Raw genomic sequence first — 24,762 nt, forward strand, 5'->3', positions numbered from 1 at the left:
GTGTGTGTGTGTGTGTGTGTGTGTGTGTGTGTGTGTGTGTGTGTGTGTGTGTGTGTGTGTGTGTGTGTGTGTGTGTGTGTGTATACATGGGTGTATGTGTCTGTGTGTTTGTATCTGTGTATTTTTGTTTGTGTTCGATCTGGGATTACCAGCTCCGTGCCATCAGTCACTAGACAAGTGAAATTCATAAGGGTTTCCCGACCAGAATGCTTGAAAGGTTAGTGATAGCCACTATCTGCGACCCAATCACGAGTGTTTATGGAATACCCATGAGTTAACCAGCAGATGTAAACATAGCCTAAACACTCTTCAGAGAATATTGTGAGAGGTCTCTCTCAGTCACCTCTTTCATTCACTCTTCTTTTACAATAACAAAAATTCCCTTGTTTTTCCTTCATTCGACATTGTTATTTTGAAGTATTAGACACATGTGCAACATCTGGGTAGCTTTATTACAGATGTGTCGCCATCCAGTGACTTTATCACTATAATACAAAGACATAATGTCAAGAATGTAGATTTATAGACAGAATATAAGGTAATCAGTCCCTCATCTTTTTTATATAGTTCTATATTCTTCACATTATGTCCTTGTACTGACTCAAGAAATCGTAATGACACGTTGGATGAATCTTATTGTGGCTAGCTGGTCTAGTGGCTAACGCGACGGGCTGGAGTTTTGAGACTATGACCGCGGGTTGAATCCCGGCCGGGGGTATGGTTTGTCCTTGTACTGATAAAGTCACTAGTCAGCGAAACGTCAACAATAAAGATAGCCAAATGTTGCACATGTATCTAATTCTTCATCTTGTCGGTACTGTTTACCATTCACAGGTACAACATTGTTGTTGTAACAGACAAAATTTCATTACTTAGTATAAGCATTGCATTTAATTATGTTAATACAGCAATGATATACCACTCTGAGCGTTTATATACTGTCACCTTTACCATTGCGTCAGAAAATTTTACGGCTGCCCGACACGCATTAAAATTTTCTGACGCAATGGTAAAGGTGACAGTATATAAACGCTCAGAGTGGTATATCATTGCTGTATTAACATAATTAAATGCAATGCTTATACTAAGTAATGAAATTTTGTCTGTTACAACAACAATGTTGTACCTGTGAATGGTAAACAGTACCGACAAGATGAAGAATTAGATACATGTGCAACATTTGGCTATCTTTATTGTTGACGTTTCGCTGACTAGTGACTTTATCAGTACAAGGACAAACCATACCCCCGGCCGGGATTCAACCCGCGGTCATAGAGTCTCAAAACTCCAGCCCGTCGCGTTAACCACTAGATCAGCTAGCCACAATAAGATTCATCCAACTAGGTATATTTCTACACCATAGGAAGGTTAGCACAGGCACCACTGTGACCACAAATGCAAGTTTTTACAGACGAATCTCCAGCTAGCGTGGCCGTGACGAACTCTAGCTCAAGTCCCTTCACTGCCGTCAACATGACTTAAGAAATCGTAATGACACGATTGCAAACAAACCATACCCCCGGCCGGGATTGAACCCGCGGTCATAGAGTCTCAAAACTCCAGCCCGTCGCGTTAGCCACTAGACCAGCTAGCCACAATAAGATTCATCCAACGTGTCATTACAATTTCTTGAGTCAGTACAAGGACATAATGTGAAGAATATAGAACTATATAAAAAAGATGAGGGACTGATTACCTTATATTCTGCATATAAATCTACATTCTTGACATTATGTCTTTGTATTGTAGTGATAAAGTCACTGGATAACGACACATCTGTACATGTTGCACATGTGTCTAATTCTTCATAGACAGGTAGACAAGGGGGCAGGGAGATAGATAGACAGGAGGGCAGGGAGATAGGTAGACAGGAGGGCAGGGAGATAGACAGGAAGGCAGGAGGGCAGGGAGATAGATAAGTAGACAGGAGGACATTGTGATAGACAGGTAGACAGGAGGGCAGGGAGATAGACAGGTAGACAGGAGGGTAGGGAGATAGATAAGTAGACAGGAGGACATTGTGATAGACAGGTAGACAGGAGGGCAGGGAGATAGACAGGAGGGCAGGGAGATGGACAGGAGGGCAGGGAGATAGACAGAAGGGCAGGGAGATAGATAGGCAGACAGGAGGGCAGGCAGATAGATAAGTAGACAGGAAAACATTGTGATAGACAGGTAGACAGGTGGGCAGGGAGATAGACAGGAGGGCAGGGAGATAAACAGGTAGACAGGAGGGCAGGGAGATAGACAGGTAGACAGGAGGGCAGCGAAATAGACAGGTAGACAGGAGGGCAGGGAGATAGACAGGTAGATAGGAGGACAGGGAGAGAGACAGGTAGGTAGGAGGGCAGGGAGACAGACAGGGGGACAGCAAAACAGACATGTAGGCAGGTAAGCAAGGAGACAGAGTGGAACAATGAACAGGCAGAGAAGCAGTGGAGCAGGGAGGGACAGGCAGACAATCAGTGGAACAATGAGACAAGCAGACAATTAGGGGCGCAAGGAGAAAGGCAGGCGAGACAGGGATATTAGCCAGGCAGACAGTCAGTGGAGAAGGAAAGCTGGGTAAGGAAGGCAGGATATAGTTGAGTTAGGTGGGGAACACCTGACAGTCGCTCACTGTCCTCGGTTGCGGACTCTCACCTCTCTTGTTCGTCACTGTTCACCAGTAATTATATAACTAGCCACGACGTACTACCGTCTTATCCCTCAGTATACCTGTTTTGAAGTGTCCAGGTAAGTCACAGTGGTCATATAGAAGCATATTATATATATATATATATATATATATATATATATATATATATATATATATATATATATATATATATATATATATATATATATATATATATATATATATATATATATAAATATACATATATACATATATACATATATATATATATATATATATATATATATATATATATATATATATATATATATATATATATATATTTATATATGTGTGTGTGTGTGTGTAGTTTTTCGAGGCTTGGCTGACTGGTTCAGATATGTGGATGACATCTTGTGTCTTTGGCCAAATTATATGCCCCTGGATACATTTTTACCGAGACTTAATGCTCTATTAAATGCACCGTGGAGAAAGAAGTAGACTCTACACTTCCGTTCTTAGATGTTTCATACACCGGGTTAATAGATAGTTCAAGTTCACAATATATAGGAAAGTTACTAATGCTTCCTCATACATCCACTACTATTCTAACCATGAAACAAGAATAAAAGGGAGTTCCTTTCTCGTTATAATTCAGAGAGCTTACCGAGTACGTAGCCCAGTTTCTCGATGAGGAAATTAGGAAAATATCTGATATTGCCATAAAACTATGGTACCTTAAGGAGTTTGTCGACTCAGCATTGCTGGCAGCTTGGAAAACTTATTATAGAACCGAACCTAGAACAATACCTCAGATAAAGAATGTACTGGTACTTCTATACAATGAGAATTTATCTGTCGTACCGAATGCCCTTAAAAGATCCAAATCAAACACCGTACCCACTGCCCCCACCCCCCTCATCACAAACTCCGCCTCCACAGCAACCCCCATAATTCCCGACCATGTCTCCCGCTCCCTCAACCCCAACGTTCTCTCCAGTCCCCATTTTTAAGAAAGGAGAAAGACACGAAGGTTTGGTATACGAATGAGGGTGGAATAACAAATAAATGTGAAAAGTGTCATGGAAGAATCAAGGAGACGTCCCTAGCCATCATAGCACTCACAGAAACAAAACTCACCGGGATGATAACAGACGCAATCTTCCCACCCCGATATCAGATCCTCAGGAAATATGAAGGGAGCAGAAGGGGAAGAGGAGTTGCACTTCTCTTTAAAAATCAATGGGGGTCTGAGGAAATGGAAGGAATAGACGAAATGGGCGAAAGGAAGTACATAGCAGGTACAATTCAGTGATGTACATTGCAGTGATGTACAACCTGCCACAGAACTGCAGGAGGCTAAGAGAAGAATATGAAGAGAGCAATGGTGGACACACTAGGTGAGGTGACCAGAAGAGCTCACACGGGTAGAGCAAAGTTACTAGTTATAGGTGATTTCAGTCACAAGGAAATTGATTGGGAAAACCTGGAGCCACATGGGGGTCTCGAAACATGGAGAGCCAAGATGATTGATGTGGTACTGGAAAGCCTCATTCATCAACATGTTAGGGACACTACCAGAGAGAGAGAGGTGAGGCTGAACCAGTAAGACTGGACCTCACATTCATCCTGAGTAGCTCGAACATCAAGGACATCACATATGAAAGGCCCCTCAGAGCTAGTGATCACGTGGTCCTGAGCTTTGAATACATAGTAGAGTTACAAGGGAGAGGGTAACAGGAGTAGGATGGGAAAAGCCAAACTACAAAACGGGAGGCTATAAAGGCATGAGGAATTTCCTACAAGAAGTTCAGTGGGAAAGAGAATTAGTAGGAAAATCAGTAAATGAAATAATGGACTACGTGACAACAAAATGCAAGGAGACAGAGGAGAGGTTTGCTCCCAAGAGCAACAGGAAGAATGGGAAGACCAGAACAAGCCTGTGGTTTAGCCGAAGGTGTAGGGAGGCAAAAATTACGTGTGCTAGAGAATGGAAAAAGTACAAAAGACAAAGGACCCAGGAAAATAAAGAGATAAGTTGAGCCAGAAACGAGTATGCAATGATAAGGGGAGAGGCACATCAGGAGGAAGACAACAATCAGGCTGAGGAAGGAAGGTGGGGAGCCACAAGAAACGACCAAGAAGTATGTGAGGAGCTCAACATGAGATTTAAGGAAGTATTTACAGTGCAGACAGAAAGGACTACAGGAAGTCAGAATAGGGGGGTACACCAACAAAGGATATACCAGCAAGTGCTGGATGAAATACACACAACCGAGGAGGAGGTGAAGAAGCTGCTAACTGAACTTGATACCTCAAAGGCGGTGGGACCAGACAACATCTCTCCATGTGTACTTAGAGAGGGAGCAGTGATGCTGTGTGTGCCACTAACAACGATTTTCAACACATCCATTGAAACTGGGCAACTACCCAAGGTATGGAAGACGACAAATGTAGTCCCCATTTTTAAGAAAGGAGAAAGACTTGAAGGTTTGGTATACAAATACCATAGTATGCAAAGTCATGGAGAAGATTATCAGGAGGAGAGTGGTGGAGCATCTAGAACAGAAGCTTATAAACGACAACCAGCACAGTTTCAGGGAAGGAAAATCCTGTGTCACAAACCTACTGGAGCTTCATGTTAAGGTAACGGAAATAAGACATGAGAGAGAGGGGTGGATAGACTGCATTTTCTTGGACTGCAAGAAGGCCTTCGACTCATTTCCTGTTATGGGTGACTGATCCTCTAGCAAAAGCTAGAGGATCAGTCACGCATAACATAAAGGGCATGTCAATGGATCAGGGAATACCTGACAGGGAGGCAACAACGAGTCATAGTATGTGACGAGGTGTGAGAGTGGGTGCCTGTGACGAGCGGGGTTCTACAGGGGTCAGTCCTAGGACCAGTGCTATTTTGTGTATATGTGAATGACATGATGGAAGGGATAGTCTCAGATGTGTCTCTGTCTGCAAATGATGTGAAGTTAATGAGGAGAATTAAATCGGATGAGAATTAGGCAGGAGTATAAAGACACCTGGACAGGCTGCAAGCCTGGTTCAGCAACTGGCTCCTCGAATTTAGCCCCACCAAATGCAAAGTCAAGAAGATTGGGGAAGAGCAAAGAAGACCACAGACAGAGTATAGGCTAGGTGGCCAAAGACTGCAAACCTCACTCAAGGAAAAGGATCTTGGAGTGAGTATAATACCGAGCACAACTCCTGAGGTGTGCATCCATCAGATAACTGCTGCAGCATATGGGCGTCTAGCAAACCTGAGAATAGCGTTCCGACATCTCACCTTGTACATCAGGCCCATACAGCAGTATGCAGCATCAGTTTGGAATCCACACCTGGCTAAACATGTCAATAAATTAGAGAAAGTGCAAAGGTTTGAAACAAGACTAGTTTCAGATCTAAGGGGAATGTCCTACGAAGAAAGGTTACGGGAAATCGGCCTGACAACACTGAAGGACAGGAGGGCTAAGGAAGACATGATAATGGCATACAAAATATTGCGAGGAATTGACAAGGTGGACAGAGACAGGATGTTCCAGAGATGAGACACAGAAATAAGGGGCCACAATTGGAAGCTGAAGACTAAGATGAGTCAAAGGGATGTTAGAAAGTATTTCTTTAGTCATAGAGTTGTCAGGAAGTGGACAAGTGGCAAGTGACGTAGTGAGGGCAGGAACATACATAGTTTTAAGACGAGGTTTGATAAAGCTCATGGAGCAGAGAGAGAACCCAGTAGCGATCAGTGAAGAGGCAGGGCCAAGAGCTATGGCTCGACCCTTGCAACCATAAATAGGTGAGCATAAATAGGTGAGTACAGTGCCTACAGGATCGGTTGTAATGGCTGCAACTTATCTTACATGGACAGACCGGCAAACCTTTAGATGTCAGGGTAACACAACACCAATATTCGATACGAACTGTGCAGGAATCAAATGCAATTTTCAGCCACACTAGGGCCTGCAATAACTGCAAATTGGTCAGAAGCCAGAGTCCAGGTTCCTTGCTCCTCTTGGCTGGAAAAATGGTTTTGAATCAGCAATTATAAAACATGATAAACGTTCATCATATAATAATAGTTTCGGCTTATTCAAAATTGATAACTTTATAACTGAAGGCATTGTACACAATCTAAAGCTGGATTCCTGCTTGAACTCGTTAGACTGTCATAAATGCGGTTCTACACTGATGAATTGATGAGCACTCAGGTTCAGCTGCTCTCGCTCACCCTTACGGATAAGCCAGTGTGTACCTGAGTTAGGTGGGTCAGCCTCTGGAAATATCATCGTTTCCCCCTACTGCTTCTCCTAGACCCATTTTCTTTTTATGCTAAAGGAATTTTCCTACTGATAGATGCAAGATACTTTTGAGATCATAATATTAGTCTTTTATAATGATCCAATATGGAGTAAGACGGCATGTTGGTGATATTTGACATATCACTAATGTTATGGTCATTACTAAATATTTAATGCTGGTGGGCTTTTATACGCTTTCTTCTATTGTTTTAATAACCTGCTTTCATTTTTCTGGCACCTGGCACTGGTCTGCTTGATGCCATCTTATTCTAGCTAGAGTCAGTAAGTAAGTTTATTCAGGTATACACAAATACAGTTACATAGAATTATCATACATAGCAGCATATGTGTAGAGAACCTGGGATAACCCAAAAAAGTCAGACAGAGTGACTTATTTCCATTGGGGTCCTTTTACCTTATTATTATAATATAAAGGTTATAATATCTTCTTGTTATTCTATAATGAAGATAACATCTTATTATCATACTAAAAAGACTATCTACTACACGAGGGTCATTAAGACTATCTACAATACGAGGGTCATTACTAGGAATAAGGTAAAATTTACACGTATGTTAGATAAAAAATAGAAAATCATTCCCCTCCCTTTCTGTAGCTACATTCATCAGACACCTTTTGGCACTTTTCTTGAACTGGTTCATGCTATGACTGGCTTTGACATGTGCGGGTAGTCTGTTCCATTCCTTTATTGCTGTACAATAAAAGGTGTTTGAAGCCTGGCCAATGACAGTGGGTACTACAAAGTTGTGCTCTCTCCCCCTAGTACTATGATTGCTTTGGTTCCCAACCTTGACAAAATTGACAGCAAGATATTCTGGACACTGTTTGTGAGCAATTTTATAAACATGATTTAGCTTCAGTTGTTTTACTCTGTCTTCAACATTCAGCATATCCAACTGCTGTAATTCATCCTGGCCTACATGTTCTCTTGGTCCCAGCCCCAGGATGAATCTTACGATTTTATTCTGGGTGATTTGCAGTCTATCTTTCAGTTTTTTTTTGTCAAGGCAGAGTACCATGAAGAGCAAGCGTAATCCATATGGCATTGTATAAGGGCTAGACATAGGGTCCTGCGAGCCTCAGTAGGTAGACACTGTGCTTGTCTATACAGGAACTTCAGTCTGGCATTCGCTTTCTTTACTACACTGTTCCCTATCCATTCTCCTGACATGCATGGGTCAAAGGGGATTCCCAAATATTTTACTGATGAAACCAAAGTGATGGGCTCCCCATTACATTGAACATTAAAGTTATTTACCCTTCTCAGTTTATGTTTCGTGCCAAAGAGAATGGCTTCAGTTTTCCCTAGGTGTAATGATAGTTTGTTGTCTACTAACCATTTGCTGCAGGACTCCAGTTCCAGTGTTAAAACATTAGCAATATCTTGTGGGTCTTTACCTGATACTAACAGAGCACTGTCATCTGCATACAGTAGGAGTTTGCACTTGACACTGATAGGCATATCATTGACATAACATAAGAATAATAAGGGACCCAGAATACTACCTTGGGGAACTCCACATGTTATCGGCAGGGGTTCTGATTCCGTTTTGTTGATTTTGACTATTTGTCTCCTGTTGCTAAGGTAGGACTTAAACCAGTCTACAGAACCTATACCGATAGCTTGAAGTTTATTACATAATATATTGTGGTTGACAGTATCGAAGGCCTTTTGCAGGTCTAAGGTTACCATACCTATGAGGTTCCCCTTTGACATTTCAGTTCTCAGGTAATCCATCAGATTAATAAGGGAGGTGTCGGTTGAGTAGGATCTTCTAAAGCCCGATTGATAGCTATGGAGAATGTTGTTGTCATTAAGGTACTTAACTACTTGAGAATACACCGCCCTCTCTAGAATTTTAGATATTATACTGAGTATACTAACAGGCCTATAGTTGCTTACATCAGACCTACTATTTTTCTTGAAGATAGGAGTAACTCTGGCCTCCTTGAACCCCTCCGGTACGGTATTAGTGGTGATTGATAGATTTATTATGTGAGCAATAGGGATTGACAGTTCAGAAGCACCATCTTTTAGGAACTTAGACGGGATGTTATCAGGGCCTATGCTCTTAGTTGGGTTTAACCTGCTTAGTTCTTTTTGAATAAAGTCATGAGATACACTTACTAGTTGACAACTGTTTGGGGTTACCTCTTTATTGGTATAGTATGTTTGAAACTTATCTGAGTCTGTGTTAAAGGTATTTGATGCAGCTGGTAGTTTACTTACTAGTGTTGATGCAACAGATGTGTAGTATGAATTAAAGCAATTTGCCACCTTAGATGTTTCATGGCATACCTCATTATCGATAGTGAGTACTATGTTAGACCTATCTACTGGCTTATGGCTATACCCCAACTGTTTTAATTGTTGCCAGAGCTTTCTGGGGTTATGGTTATACTCTTCAATTTTTGAGCAGTAGTGCTTTGCCTTTGCTCCTTTTATAAGTCTCTGTACTCTGTTCCTCACCCTTTGGAATTCATTTAGTGCGGCAATATCCTGTCTGTTTGCTTTAAATCTTTTTAGCAGCTGGTCTCTGAATTTCATATTATCTAATATCTCAGTAGTCATCCAGGGTTCAGTTCTTCGTTTAATCTTAACCTCTTTAACTGGTGCAATATTATCAAGGATGGTAGTGAACATTGTTTTGAATTTTTCCCAGGCATCGTTTACGTCCGTGCAACTTGTTATCTCTGTCCAGTCACAATTGTGTAGCCTATTTACCAGTGTTTCTTTACTGTAGTTTCTAGTTGACCTCATTTTTATTGTCCTGTGTAGGCCTATCCTATCCCTAGTGATTTTCCTGGTGCAGTAAATGATGAAATGATCACTAAGACCTGTGGTAATGACGCCTGACTGACTAATGTTCTCAGAGCGGTTACAAAGTATGTGGTCAATTAGGGTGGCTGAGAACTGTGATCCGGGTTGGAGTATTAATTAGTTGAGTGTAACTATTTAATCCTAGAATTTGCTTATACCTTTTGCATAGCCCGTTATTTTGCTGCTGAAAACAGATATTGAAGTCGCCTAGTGTTATTGTCTCGCAATTGTTTTCAACTCCGGACAAGACTCTGGAAAAGTCTTCTAAGAACTGGTCCTGGGTAGGAGGGCGGTAACTAGTTCCTACTAAGATGGGTTTGGTCTTAGGAAGCAGCACTTCAAACCATAGAATCTCCAGTTTATTGTTATTTAAATCAGGTCTTGGGTTGTAAGCTAAGTCATTTCTAATGCAGGCACATACTCCACCACCCTTTCTGTTCCTATCTAAGCGTTTTATATTGTAACCATCTATTTTGACCTCGTCGTCAGTCACCGTATCATCCAACCAAGATTCAGAGATGGTTATAACTGCCGCCCTAATTTTGTTAGCTAGAATCCTAATCTCTACCAATTTAGGAAGAAGTGATCTTGCATTGACATGAATAAAGTGAAGGCCTGTTTTCATAAAACAATCATAATCATCAATATATGGCAATGGGTCATTTGTATTAAAATTAGGTAAATCAATGTCATCACTGCTAAAGGGTAACTGTGCCAAAGTGCATTTGTTACACACAAAATGAATTCTGGCACCGTTGCTATAATTGTACATACATCCATCATGCACCCACCCCTTACACATTTTACATAAGGTGCCTTTTCTGTTTTTCATGCGTACTTTAGTATAGTGTATGCACCTGTTTGGTAGTGTTTGAGATAATAATGGCTGTATTGTCTCACATTGACCTATGTATGCATTACATATGGAGTTAAGGTTATCATCCCTAGCTACTAGACCGTCATTGTCGCCGTCATTTATCTGTCTGTTTTGCCTCTGCACAATAGTTTGAGGTCCTGGATTAATTTGGATATCACCACTTAAGAGCGCTACAATAAGAGCTGTGTGCCACTGTTTTTGTTTGGGTATGCGGTGTTGCCATACCTTGCGGCGATAGTGACATTTACTTTTCTGGTAGGATGGCAACTGTTGGGCTTTTACTGTCCAGGGCGCTGTTACTCCATTCACCTTTTCCAGCCCCCATGACTGATTTCTTTCTTCATGGAATTGAAGAAGAAATATAAATATAATTATGGCAGCCTGTACCCCCCTAATGCCTGCCATTTTCACTCTTCGCTCTTTTACTCATATACAATAATATTTATTTCTCTTTTCCAGTCCCTAGTACACTTAGTATCTGCTTTAGCAATCACTACTGAATTACTAGTAAAATTTCCTCTTCAAAACCCTCTTCACTGCTCACTTTTCCCTTAACTTCACAAAACCCTTACAGTTAACCCTTTATTACACACTTCCCTTCCCATCTCACTTCACAGTCTGGCTTCCCCAATTAACTTCTAACTCCTTTCCATTCTGGTAGATCAGAAAGGTTTAATCCATGGTTTTATCCTTCCAAATCCCCCTCAATTCCATTTATCGGGGGTTGTGTGGTGTTGTTGTCTGCCTGACCTGTTCTGCTGACTCAGCCATTTTTAAAACACTGAGGGGAGTAACGCCACCTACAACCTGACTTTCCTTGAGTTTATAGATATATTTGGCGTTTTCTGCTATAATTCTCTCACTGTACACTGGTCAGCTGAATATAGGTCAGCTACTAAAACATTAACCTTGACTGTTTAACTATTCACTTCTTTCTCACGACTGGCACTGAGGGATATCCGACCTATAACCTTGGAGTTTTGTACTGTTGATTTGACGATGTCTCCTGTGTTTCCCTCTCGTTAGCACTGGTACAGGTGATATGATGGTGGTACAGATATGATGCTACTGTCAACAGATGAGCGTCAGTAAAGATGAGAATTTCACTTCGCTAGTTGTACGTCTGGCAGTAGCGGCTGTTTGGATGCCGGTCAGCCATGTTTAAATGCTCAATTCTTTCCCTCGTTTGGCACTGAAGAAAAAAGTCCTACAGACCTGTCATTTCCTTGGAGATTTAGTTGATCAGGTTTTCTGCCATGTTGTCTTCCCGTTAAACACTGGTGCAGTTGATATGGAGGTCAGTTATTTCATTTAGTGGAAAACGTCTCATGTCTGGTTCACGTCTGGCAGCAGGTCTGCTACTTGAATGCCGGTCCCTCTTTTGTCATATTTAGTCCATTTCGTTGTCGTCACCGTCAGTTTTAATGTCACTATAGGTTCCTTGCATGTTGTTGCAGCAGTACTTGCAAATTTGTCCATCACTGGAGTTCGGATAGGCCCAGGGGACGGCAAGATATAGGAGCAGCCTTGTTGCTGCTTGCTGCGGCTGCGTGTGCTGCGTGTCCTTTGAACTAATCTATCTCGACTTCCTACTCACTTATGCAACACTGCAAGCTCCTGAAGATATGTTGATGGCAACACCAAAGGCCTAGAACTATCATTCAGCTCCCCCTGTGATTGTTTTGCACACACACACACACACACACACACACACACACACACACACACACACACACGCAAATGGCTTCTCGAATTTAATCCTGCCAAATGCAAAGTCATGAAGATAGGGGAAGGGCACAGAAGACCACAGACTGAGTATAGGCTAGGTGGCCAAAGACTGCAAACCTCACTCAAGGAGAAAGATCTTGGGGTGAGTATAACACCGAGCATGTCTCCGGAAGCACACATCAATCAGATAACTGCTGCAGCATATGGGCGCCTGGCAAACCTGAGAACAGCATTCCGACACCTTAGTAAGGAATCATTCAAGACACTGTACACCGTGTATGTCAGGTCCATACTGGAGTATGCAGCACCTGTTTGGAACCCGCACTTGATAAAGCACGTCAAGAAACTAGAGAAAGTACAAAGGTTTGCAACAAGGTTAGTTCCAGAGCTAAGGGGAATGTCCTATGAAGAAAGATTAAGGGAAATCGGCCTGACGACACTGGAGGACAGGAGGGTCAGGGGAGACATGATAACGACATATAAAATACTGCGTGGAATAGACAAGGTGGACAAGGACAGGATGTTCCAGGGAGGGGACACAGAAACAAGAGGCCACAATTGGAAGTTGAAGACACAAATGAGTCAGAGAGATAGTAGGAAGTATTTCTTCAGTCATAGAGTTGTAAGGCAGTGGAATAGCCTAGAAAATGACGTAGTGGAGGCAGGAACCATACACAGTTTTAAGACGAGGTTTGATAAAGCTCATGGAGCGGGGAGAGAGAGGGTCTAGTAGCAACCGGTGAAGAGGCGGGGCCAGGAGCTAGGACTCGACCCCTGCAACCACAAATAGGTGAGTACAAATAGGTGAGTACACACACACACACACACACACACACACACACACACACACACACACACACACACACACACACACACACACACACACACATACACACACACACACACACACACACACACAACACACACACACACACACACACACACACACACACACACACACACACAAACACACACAAAGAAGACCGCAGACAGAGTATAGGCTAGGTGGACAAAGACTACAGACCTCACTCAGGGAGAAAGACCTTGGGGTGACCATAACACCGAGCACGTCACCGGAGGCACACATCAACCAAATAACCGCTGCAGCATACGGGCGCCTGGCAAATCTGAGAATAGCGTTCCGATGCCTTAATAAGGAATCGTTCAAGACACTGTACACTGTGTATGTTAGGCCCATACTGGAGTATGCAGCACCAGTCTGAAACCCACACCTGGTCAAGCACGTCAAGAAGTTAGAGAAAGTACAAAGGTTTGCAACAAGGCTAGTCCCAGAGCTCAGGGGAATGTCGTACGAGGAAAGGTTGAGGGAAATCGGACTGACGACACCGGAGGACAGAAGGGTCAGGGGAGACATGATAACGACATACAAGATACTGCGGGGAATAGACAAGGTGGACAGAGATAGGATGTTCCAGAGAGGGGACACAGAAACAAGGGGTCACAACTGGAAGCTGAAGACTCAGACGAGTCACAGGGACGTTAGGAAGTATTTCTTCAGTCATAGAGTCGTCAGGAAGTGGAATAGCCTAGCAAGTGAAGTAGTGGAGGCAGGAACCATACATAGTTTTAAGAAGAGGTATGACGAAGCTCAGGAAGCAGAGAGGGAGAGGACCTAGTAGCGATCAGTGAAGAGGCGGGGCCAGGAGCTGAGTCTCGACCCCTGCAACCACAATTAGGTGAATACAATTAGGTGAGTACACACACACACATACACACACACGAAGAAAGGTTGAGGGAAATCTGCCTGACGACGCTGAAGGATAGAAGGGTCAGGGGAGACATGATAATGACATACAAAATACTGCGTGGAATAGATAAGGTGGATAGAAACAGGATGTTCCAGAGAGGGGACACAGAAACAAAGGGTCACAACTGGAAACTGAATACTCAGATGAGTCAAAGGGATGTCAGGAAGTACTTCTTCAGTCATAGAGTTGTCAGGAAGTGGAAGAGTCTAGCAAATGATGTAGTGGAGGCAGGAATCATACATAGCTTTAATACGAGGCATGGCAAAGCTCAGGAAGCAGAGGGAGAGAGGACCTAGAACCGATCAGTGAAGAGGCGGGGTCAGGAGCTGAGTCTCGAGCCCTGCAACCACAATTAGGTGAGTACATACACATATTATATATATATATATATATATATATATATATATATATATATATATATATATATATATATATATATATATATATATATATATATATATATTAGTGCTTACTCTAAGTATTGTGATGTTTGGACCTGAGAGGAAGTGTGGAGATAAGGTGAGACTGCTTCTCACCTGATGGAGCAAGCTTGGAGAACATCTCAGCCTTCCAAGAGCTTCACTTATAGGACCTGAGAACATATGACGACATTTCAGTCTGACTTGGACCGAAGTAGGTCCGAAACGTCGTCAAAAGACTCATTCTCCCAAGTGCAGGTTATTTGTGTATTGCTCCAGCCACGGTATTGTGCCTTTCTAATCTTTATAAGAACATAAAAACATATAAAAGATGGAGCACTGCGCCAGGCCTACTGGCCCATGTTAGGCAAGTTCAACTCACACCCGCCCACACCCACTAACGGTCCTGTCCAACCTGTTTTTAATGCTGCTCAAGGTTCTCGATTCAATGACGCTACTAGGGATTTTGTTCCACTCATCCAGTGCTTTCCTGTATTCTCTCCAAACCTAAATTTTTACAACCTGAACCCATTGGTGCGAGTCCTGTCTTGGTTCAATATTTTCAGCCCGTTAATTACATCCCCTTCATTTATTATACCAGCATATCACGATAAAACTCCTTCGTCCTTCCTTCAGGATGATGAGGTGGGTGGCAGTAGCATCAGTTGCCTTGGTGACTATTGCTGTGGCTACAACAGGGAAGACCTCTGTCTCCAACTGCTTCACCGAGAAACGACGCATCTCCGGAGGTTTCCAGACTGATCTCTCAGGCATCAACGGCTTCGGCTTCGACCTCTACAGGCAGTTCTCGTTCAAGAACACGGTCGAGAATGTCTTTTTCTCCCCCTATAGCATCTGGGCGTCCCTCGCTCTGTCCTACTTCGGGTCGGCAGGCAACACCAAGACCCAGCTGGAAGCCAAACTCGGTCTTACGGACAAAACGTCAACATTGAAGCTGTGGCGAGCGCTTGAAATGGTGTAAGTGCTTGTGTGACGTAAGTGAAGTAAACGCTAGAATATTTGAAGTTTGTCAGCTTGAGGACAAGCTAAACTTATTTACACAAATTCACACACACACGCACACGCACACACGCACACACACTCACACACACACACACACACACACACACACACACACACACACACACACACACACACACACACACTCACACACACACACACACACCAACCAGATAGCTGCTGCAGCATATGGGCGCCTGGCAAACCTGAGAATAGCGTTCCGACACCTTAGTAAGGAATCATTCAAGACACTGTACACTGTGTACGTCTGGCCCATACTGGAGTATGCAGCACCAATTAGGAACCCACACTTGGTCAAGCACGTCAAGAAATTAGAGAAAGTGCAAAGGTTTGCAACGAGGTTAGTTCCGGAGCTCAGGGGAATGTCCTACGATGAAAGGTTGAGGGAAATCGACCTAACAACAATGGAGGAAAGAAGGGTTAAGGGAGACATGAAAACGACATACAAAATACTTCGTGGAATAGATAATGTGAACAGAGACAGGATGTTCCAGAGAGGAGACACAGAAACAAGGGGTCACAATTGGAAGCTGAAGACTCAGACAAGTCAAAGGGATGTTAGGAAATATTTCTTCAGTCAAAGAGTCGTCAGGAAGCGGAATAGCCTAGCAAGTGACGTAGTGGAGGCGGGAACCATACATAGCATTAAGACGAGGTATGACAAAGCTCAGGAAGCAGACAGAGAGGACCTAGTAGTGTTCAGTGAAGAGGCGGGGCCAGGAGCTGAGTCTCAACCCCTGCAACGACAATTAGGTGAGTACAATTAGGCGAGTACACACACACACACAGTAATTCCAGTAAAGGAATATGAAACAAATAAGATGTCTTAGTAGAGTCAACAGAATAAACAGATGACATTTGTAAACTGAGAAAAATATAACAGTAGAATATTAAAGACGAATATTAAAGAAGAAATTATGTGAGCTTTAAATAGTAAATTAAAGAAGTAAACTTAAGTCAAATATTAAAATATTCGAAATGTTATTATTATTATTATTAAAGATTCTCCGGTATTCTCCCGGCCCGGGCCTTGTCCAAGTGGTGGCCCGGCCTTGTCCAAGTGGTGGCCCGGGCCTTGTCCAAGTGGTGGCCCGGCCTTGTCCAAGTGGTGGCCCGGGCCTTGTCCAAGTGGTGGCCCGGGCCTTGGCTCCCTCTTTAGGGAGTGTCTGAGACCTAAGTCTCCCATGGGAGGAGGCACAAATACCTCCTCATCTTTGGGACCAACTGTTCCCAGGCCTAGCCACAAGCTAGGCCTCTCTGGTCTGCCATCCCCGCCACAAGGGAGCTAATGGGAATGACAGTTCGAAATGTTTCTCAATGTATATAATACTGATGAATGTTGTATTAATACATGTTGTATTATAATACATGTTGTATTATAATACATGTTGTATTATGATACATGTTGTATTATAATACATGTTGTATTATGATACATGTTGTATTATGATACATGTTGTATTATAATACATGTTGTATTATGATACATGTTGTATTATGATACATGTTGTATTATAATACATGTTGTATTATGATGCATGTTGTATTATAATACAGGAGAGAAGAGCTGCTAGATAAGTACAGGTCAGCTATAGATTTCATTAAGTCTAAGGGAGGGATCCCAATCATATGTAGCATCTTGCCTAGAAGGGGAGTAGGAAATGAATGGTTGTCTAGGGCAATTGGTGTAAATTGCTGGCTAGACAGATACTGCAAGGAACTTGCAATCCCATTCATTGACAACTGGAACAACTTTTATGGCAAACATGATATGTATGCAAGGGATGGGGTACATCTCTCTGGGTCAGGGGTGGTAGCACTTGCAGACTCGATTGAGAAGGCCATTGGTGAAATGCCTATGATTTTAAACTGATGGAAGATAGAGGTATGGGTGTGTGTGGGAAACAAGCAGGTTGCAACACTAGGGTTGGAAACAGTAAATGTATAAAAGGCATTCAGCATGAAGTTATAAATAAAGACAATAGAACAGGTCAGCAAACAAAGGGGGACAGCAGAGGGCAGCAAGGGACTAGCTCCCTTAAGGTTTACTATACTAATAGCAGGAGTGTTAGAAATAAGATAGATGAGCTAAGATTAATTGCAAGTGCAGGAAACATAGATATTATTGCTATAACAGAGACCTGGCTCAATCTGAAAGATAGAGAGATGCCCTCTGAATGTCACATACAAGGCTATAAATTATTCCACACTGACAGGGTCAACAGGAAAGGTGGTGGAGTAGCGATGTATGTCAGAGACAATTTAAATTGTTGTGTTAGACAAGATATTAAATTAGAAGCGTCAGCCACTGAATCTGTTTGGTTACAGCTTCTCGAGGGCCGAGAAAAACTAATTTTGGGTGTGATTTACAGGGCCCCAAATCTTGATAGGGAGTGCAGTAAACTTCTATGGGACGAAATTCGTAAGGCATCTACATACGAAAATGTTGTGCTAATGGGAGATTTCAACTATAGACAGATTGACTGGAGCAATTTGACAGGAAATTTAGAGTCGGGTGACTTTCTTGATACGATCCAGGATTGTTTTTTAAAACAGTTTGTGACAGAGCCAACTAGGGGAAATAACCTCCTTGACTTGGTTCTTGCCAGTAGGGAAACACTAATTAATAATCTTGAGGTTAATGATGAGCTTGGGGAGAGTGATCACAAATCACTCAGTTTTAATATATCATGGAATTCCCCTAATAATGGCAATCAAGTCTCCGTCCCTGACTTTCGCTTGGCTGATTTCATAGGACTGAAAAATTACTTAGGTGGGCTGAACTGGAATGACCTGACTAAGGGTCAGGTAGGTGGTGATGGTTGCCGATATGATGCTTTCCAGGGCATAGTTCTAGCTGCTCAGTCAAATTATGTTCCAAATAGGGAAATCAGATCAAACAAAAATGATCCTAAATGGATGAACAATAGATTAAAATATCTGATTGGTCAAAAGAGAGGCATATATAGGCAAATCAAAAGAGGAGAGGGGCAATTAAGAAATCGATATATTCAGTTAAAGAGAGAAATAAAAAAGGGAATTAGAAAAGCAAAAAGAGATTATGAGGTTAAAGTTGCAAAAGAATCGAAGACTAACCCAAAAGGATTCTTTCAGGTATACAGAAGTAAGATCAGGGACAAGATAGGCCCACTCAAAAGTTCCTCGGGTCAGCTCACTGACAGTGATAAGGAAATGTGTAGAAGTTTTAACACATACTTCCTCTCAGTTTTTACACAGGAGGATACCAGCGATATTCCAGTAATGATAAATTATGTAGAACAGGACGATAATAAACTGTGCACTATTAGGGTCACAAGTGACATGGTCCTTAGGCAAATAGATAAATTAAAACCTAACAAATCCCCAGGCCCTGATGAACTGTATGCAAGGGTTCTAAAGGAATGTAAAGAGGAGCTTAGCACACCTTTGGCTAATCTTTTCAACATATCACTACAAACTGGCATGGTGCCAGATAAGTGGAAAATGGCAAATGTGATACCTATTTTCAAAACAGGTGACAGGTCCTTAGCTTCGAACTATAGACCAATAAGCCTAACCTCCATAGTGGGAAAATTTATGGAATCAATAATTGCCGAGGCAGTTCGTAGCCATCTTGAAAAGCATAAATTAATCAACGAATCTCAGCATGGTTTTACAAAGGGGCGTTCCTGCCTTACGAATTTATTAACTTTTTTCACTAAGGTATTTGAGGAGGTAGATCATGGTAATGAATATGATATTGTGTATATGGACTTCAGTAAGGCTTTTGACAGGGTCCCACATCAGAGACTATTGAGGAAAATTAAAGCACATGGAATAGGAGGAGAAATTTTTTCCTGGATAGAGGCATGGTTGACAAATAGGCAGCAGAGAGTTTGCATAAATGGGGGGAAATCAGAGTGGGGAAGCGTCACGAGCGGTGTTCCACAGGGGTCAGTGTTGGGCCCCCTGCTGTTCACAATCTACATAAACGACATAGATGAGGGCATAAAGAGCGACATCGGCAAGTTTGCCGATGACACCAAAATAGGCCGTCGAATTCATTCTGACGAGGACATTCGAGCACTCCAGGAAGATTTGAATAGACTGATGCAGTGGTCGGAGAAGTGGCAGATGCAGTTTAATATAGACAAATGCAAAGTTCTAAATGTTGGACAGGACAATAACCATGCCACATATAAACTAAATAATGTAGATCTTAATATTACGGATTGCGAAAAAGATTTAGGAGTTCTGGTTAGCAGTAATCTGAAACCAAGACAACAGTGCATAAGTGTTCGCAATAAAGCTAATAGAATCCTTGGCTTCATATCAAGAAGCATAAATAATAGGAGTCCTCAGGTTGTTCTTCAACTCTATACATCCTTGGTTAGGCCTCATTTAGATTATGCTGCACAGTTTTGGTCACCGTATTACAGAATGGATATAAATTCTCTGGAAAATGTACAAAGGAGGATGACAAAGATGATCCCATGTATCAGAAACCTTCCCTATGAGGATAGACTAAGGGCCCTGAAACTGCACTCTCTAGAAAGACGTAGAATTAGGGGGGATATGATTGAGGTGTATAAATGGAAGACAGGAATAAATAAAGGGGATGTAAATAGTGTGCTGAAAATATCTAGCCTAGACAGGACTCGCAGCAATGGTTTTAAGTTGGAAAAATTCAGATTCAGGAAGGATATAGGAAAGTACTGGTTTGGTAATAGAGTTGTGGATGAGTGGAACAAACTCCCAAGTACCGTTATAGAGGCCAGAACGTTGTGTAGCTTTAAAAATAGGTTGGATAAATACATGAGTAGATGTGGGTGGGTGTGAGTTAGACCTGATAGCTTGTGCTAACAGGTCGGTTGCCGTGTTCCTCCCTTAAGTCAATGTGACCTGACCTGACTAGGTTGGGTGCATTGGCTTAAGCCGGTAGGAGACTTGGACCTGCCTCGCATGGGCCAGTAGGCCTTCTGCAGTGTTCCTTCGTTCTTATGTTCTTATGTTCTTATGTTGTATTATGATACATGTTGTATTATGATACATGTTGTATTATAATACATGTTGTATTATGATACATGTTGTATTATGATACATGTTGTATTATAATACATGTTGTATTATGATACATGTTGTATTATAATACATGTTGTATTATGATACATGTTGTATTATGATACATGTTGTATTATAATACATGTTGTATTATAATAGATGTTGTATTATAATAGATGTTGTATTATAATAGATGTTGTATTATAATAGATGTTGTATTATAATACATATTGGAGACACAAGTAAGAGCTCAGCGGCGGGAGGATCGAGCCTTCATCGCTGATTACACTGAGTCACACTGGTTTAGCTCTTCGCATCATCAATTAATCATCTAAGAATAGATATGGCATAAATAAGCTTAAAATAGCGGCCATGAAGTCATCTTAGGATTTTAGTCATTGTGTAGACTAGTACCTGTTAGTCTATTGTTTTAAATAATATTGTAGAGTTATATCTGACTTTGCATGATACAATATATTTCGTATCTAAGTTCAGGTATCTATCACCTAGAAAGTTTTATAGTCCAAATTATAGTTCATGACCAAAATCATATATACTTCTTTTAGTCTTTACAGGTTAAAAGAGTACATGTCTTGCAGACATGTACTCTAGTAGCCCAGGATGTACAGGTGCTGTCTTGCGGACATGTACTCTAGTAACCCAGGACACATAGGGGCTGTATTGCAGATATGTACTCTAGAAACCCAGGACACACAGATGCTGTCTTGCAGACATGTACTCTAGTAACCCAGGACGCACAGGTGCTGTCTTGCAGACATGTACTCTAGTAACCCAGGACACACAGGGGCTGTCTTGCAGACATGTACTCTAGTAACCCAGGACACATAGGGGCTGTATTGCAGATATGTACTCTAGAAACCCAGGACACAAAGATGCTGTCTTGCAGACATGTACTCTAGTTACCCAGGACACACAGGTGCTGTCTTGCAGGCATGTACTCTAGTAACCCAGGACACACAGGTGCTGTCTTGCAGACATGTACTCTAGGAACCCAGGCCACACAGGGGCTGTCTTGCAAACATGTACTATAGTAACCCAGAATACGCAGGGGGTGTCTTGCAGACATGTACTATAGTAACCCAGGACACACAGGTGCTGTCTTGCAGACATGTACTATAGTAACCCAGGACACACAGGTGCTGTCTTGCAGACATGTACTATAGTAACCCAGGACACACAGGTGCTGTCTTGCAGACATGTACTCTAGTAACCCAAGACACACAGGGGCTATCTTGCAGACATGTATTATAGTAACCCAGGACACACAGGTGCTGTCTTGCAGACATGTACTCTAGTAATCCAGGATACATAGTGGCTGTCTTGCAGACATGTACTCTAGAAACCCAGGACACACAGGTGCTGTCTTGCAGACATGTACTCTAGTTACCCAGGACACACAGGTGCTGTCTTGCAGACATGTACTCTAGTAAACCAGGACACACAGGGGCTGTCTTGCAAACATGTACTATAGTAACCCAGCACACACAGGTGCTGTCTTGCAGACATGTACTCTAGTAAACCAGGACACACAGGTGCTGTCTTGCAGACATGTACTCTAGTAACCCTGGACACACAGGGGCTGTCTTGCAAACATGTACTCTAGTAACCCAGGACACATAGGGGCTGACTTGCAGACATGTACTCTAGTAACCCAGGACACACAGGGGCTGTCTTGCAGACATGTACTCTAGTAACCCAGGACACACAGGTACTGTCTTGCAGACATGTACTCTAGTAACCCTGGACACACAGGTGCTGTCTTGCAGACATGTACTCTAGTAACCCTGGACACACAGGGGCTGTCTTGCAAACATGTACTCTAGTAACCCAGGACACATAGGGGCTGACTTGCAGACATGTACTCTAGTAACCCAGGACACACAGGGGCTGTCTTGCAGACATGTACTCTAGTAACCCAGGACACACAGGTACTGTCTTGCAGACATGTACTCTAGTAACCCTGGACACACAGGGGCTGTCTTGCAAACATGTACTCTAGTAACCCTGGACACACAGGGGCTGACTTGCAGACATGTACTCTAGTAACCCAGGACACACAGGGGCTGTCTTGCAAACATGTACTCTAGTAACCCTGGACACACAGGTACTGTCTTGCAGACATGTACTCTAGTAACCCTGGACACACAGGGGCTGTCTTGCAAACATGTACTCTAGTAACCCTGGACACACAGGGGCTGACTTGCAGACATGTACTCTAGTAACCCTGGACACACAGGGGCTGTCTTGCAAACATGTACTCTAGTAACCCAGGACACACAGGGGCTGTCTTGCAAACATGTACTCTAGTAACCCTGGACACACAGGGGCTGACTTGCAGACATGTACTCTAGTAACCCTGGACACACAGGGGCTGTCTTGCAAACATGTACTCTAGTAACCCAGGACACACAGGGGCTGTCTTGCAAACATGTACTCTAGTAACCCTGGACACACAGGGGCTGACTTGCAGACATGTACTCTAGTAACCCTGGACACACAGGGGCTGTCTTGCAAACATGTACTCTAGTAACCCTGGACACACAGGGGCTGACTTGCAGACATGTACTCTAGTAACCCAGGACACACAGGGGCTGTCTTGCAGACATGTACTCTAGTAACCCAGGACACACAGGTACTGTCTTGCAGACATGTACTCTAGTAACCCAGAACACGAATACTTTAATCTTCTGAAAATAAGTGACTGTCTGACTCACGAAACAACAATAATAATAATATTGTTAACAGTTCTCAGAACAGAAAGAATTTAAACCTATGACAAGCTCATTCTAAAATTAGCAGTCTAATGTTCTAACCACTACACAATGTTGGCCTAATAAGACAAATTCAAATTGAAATATTTCTGTACGCTGGGGAGAGGAGAGTCAACTTCTTGCCACACCCATGTTGGTGGGAGATTAGTTTTTATAAGCATTCATTAATAGTCACAATGTGAGTGAATTACCTGACTTTGATCGTTTTCATCTGCTATTTGTGGATCTGTATTAAATTAATCGATCTGTGAAAATATTGATATGTATGCGTAGATGACCGACAAATAAAACATCCTAGTTAATCGCATTTTCTATGCATTTTTTTTCCACAGATTTACAGGGACGAGCCTATTACTGCGCCTTCGTGTGATCGCGCTTAATGATACACTTTCATTCAGTCTTCCTTTGGCTGTCATATGGTTATAACTATGACCATAATTTTTAAAGGGGTCGATCTGTAAGCCAGCGGAAGGCTTCGGTCTGATAACCAAAAGCTCCAACGGCGGGTTATCATCTAAGACCCGCGTCAGGAAACACTTGTCTTGCTTCCTGACGAACCTTACCTAACGCTCACTAAAGTTTTGCGTCGTCCCGCAGGTATGCTCAGCGAGCAATCAAGAATCCTCATTACACGTTCAGCATGGCCAGCCGTGTGTACTTCAACAACAACCTCCACCTTCGACCTTGCATTACCAGCATCTTCTACAAAGAGCTACAGAGTGTTGACTTCTCCAACGTGAGTATTCTCATCTTTACCTGTTTTTCTCAATAATTTTTCCTCGCAAATACTTTCTCGTGAATGTTTATTCTTGTTTTTTTTTTGTCCATTATCATCATGTACTTGTCACTCATCTTTAATAACGAAATTTTGCATCTTTGTTATAGTCAACAGTATATTTTGTTTTACGTTCTTTTGACCAAAAGATTTACCAAACTTCCTACCAAGACGACAAGAGATATTTTGAAGGCTGTATAATGTTCAGAGTTATCAAAGCTTCTGTAGTATAGAGATGTAGCACTTTCCTTAAGCAATTAGGGTGTTACTACCATTAAGGATGCAAATTATTGTGTTTCTAGCTTTCAGTTATACTTTAATGCATAACAAAGTTTGGGATTTATGTGTGACTCTCAGTCTGTCTACCGAGAAGCATACGTATTTGGGTACATATCCAGCACTGAGGTTCCTCATATATAACTTGACACACCGAGAAACACCAGCATCTAGGTATGTTCCCACCATTAACAATATCATGTAATATTTACAGCTGAGAAGAACACTGCCATGCATTACTTAACTCCTATAAAGCACAACTGTCTCAGCATGTA

General features: G+C 42.3%; 1 protein-coding gene across 1 annotated transcript in view; it reads left to right on the forward strand.

Moving 5' to 3' along the window:
• The first annotated feature begins 2,576 nt into the window (after positions 1–2,576).
• LOC128692504 (leukocyte elastase inhibitor) overlaps positions 2,577–24,762 on the forward strand; it is a 28,865-nt gene continuing 6,679 nt past the window's right edge. The window contains exons 1-3 of the mRNA XM_070090004.1: positions 2,577–2,736; positions 15,200–15,541; positions 24,034–24,172. Of these exons, the coding sequence (XP_069946105.1) occupies positions 15,201–15,541; positions 24,034–24,172 (480 nt within the window). The 5' untranslated portion in view covers positions 2,577–2,736; position 15,200. The remainder of the gene's footprint in view (positions 2,737–15,199; positions 15,542–24,033; positions 24,173–24,762) is intronic.

This window comes from Cherax quadricarinatus, chromosome 30 (genome assembly GCF_038502225.1).
Source record: "Cherax quadricarinatus isolate ZL_2023a chromosome 30, ASM3850222v1, whole genome shotgun sequence".
NCBI lineage: Eukaryota > Metazoa > Arthropoda > Malacostraca > Decapoda > Parastacidae > Cherax > Cherax quadricarinatus.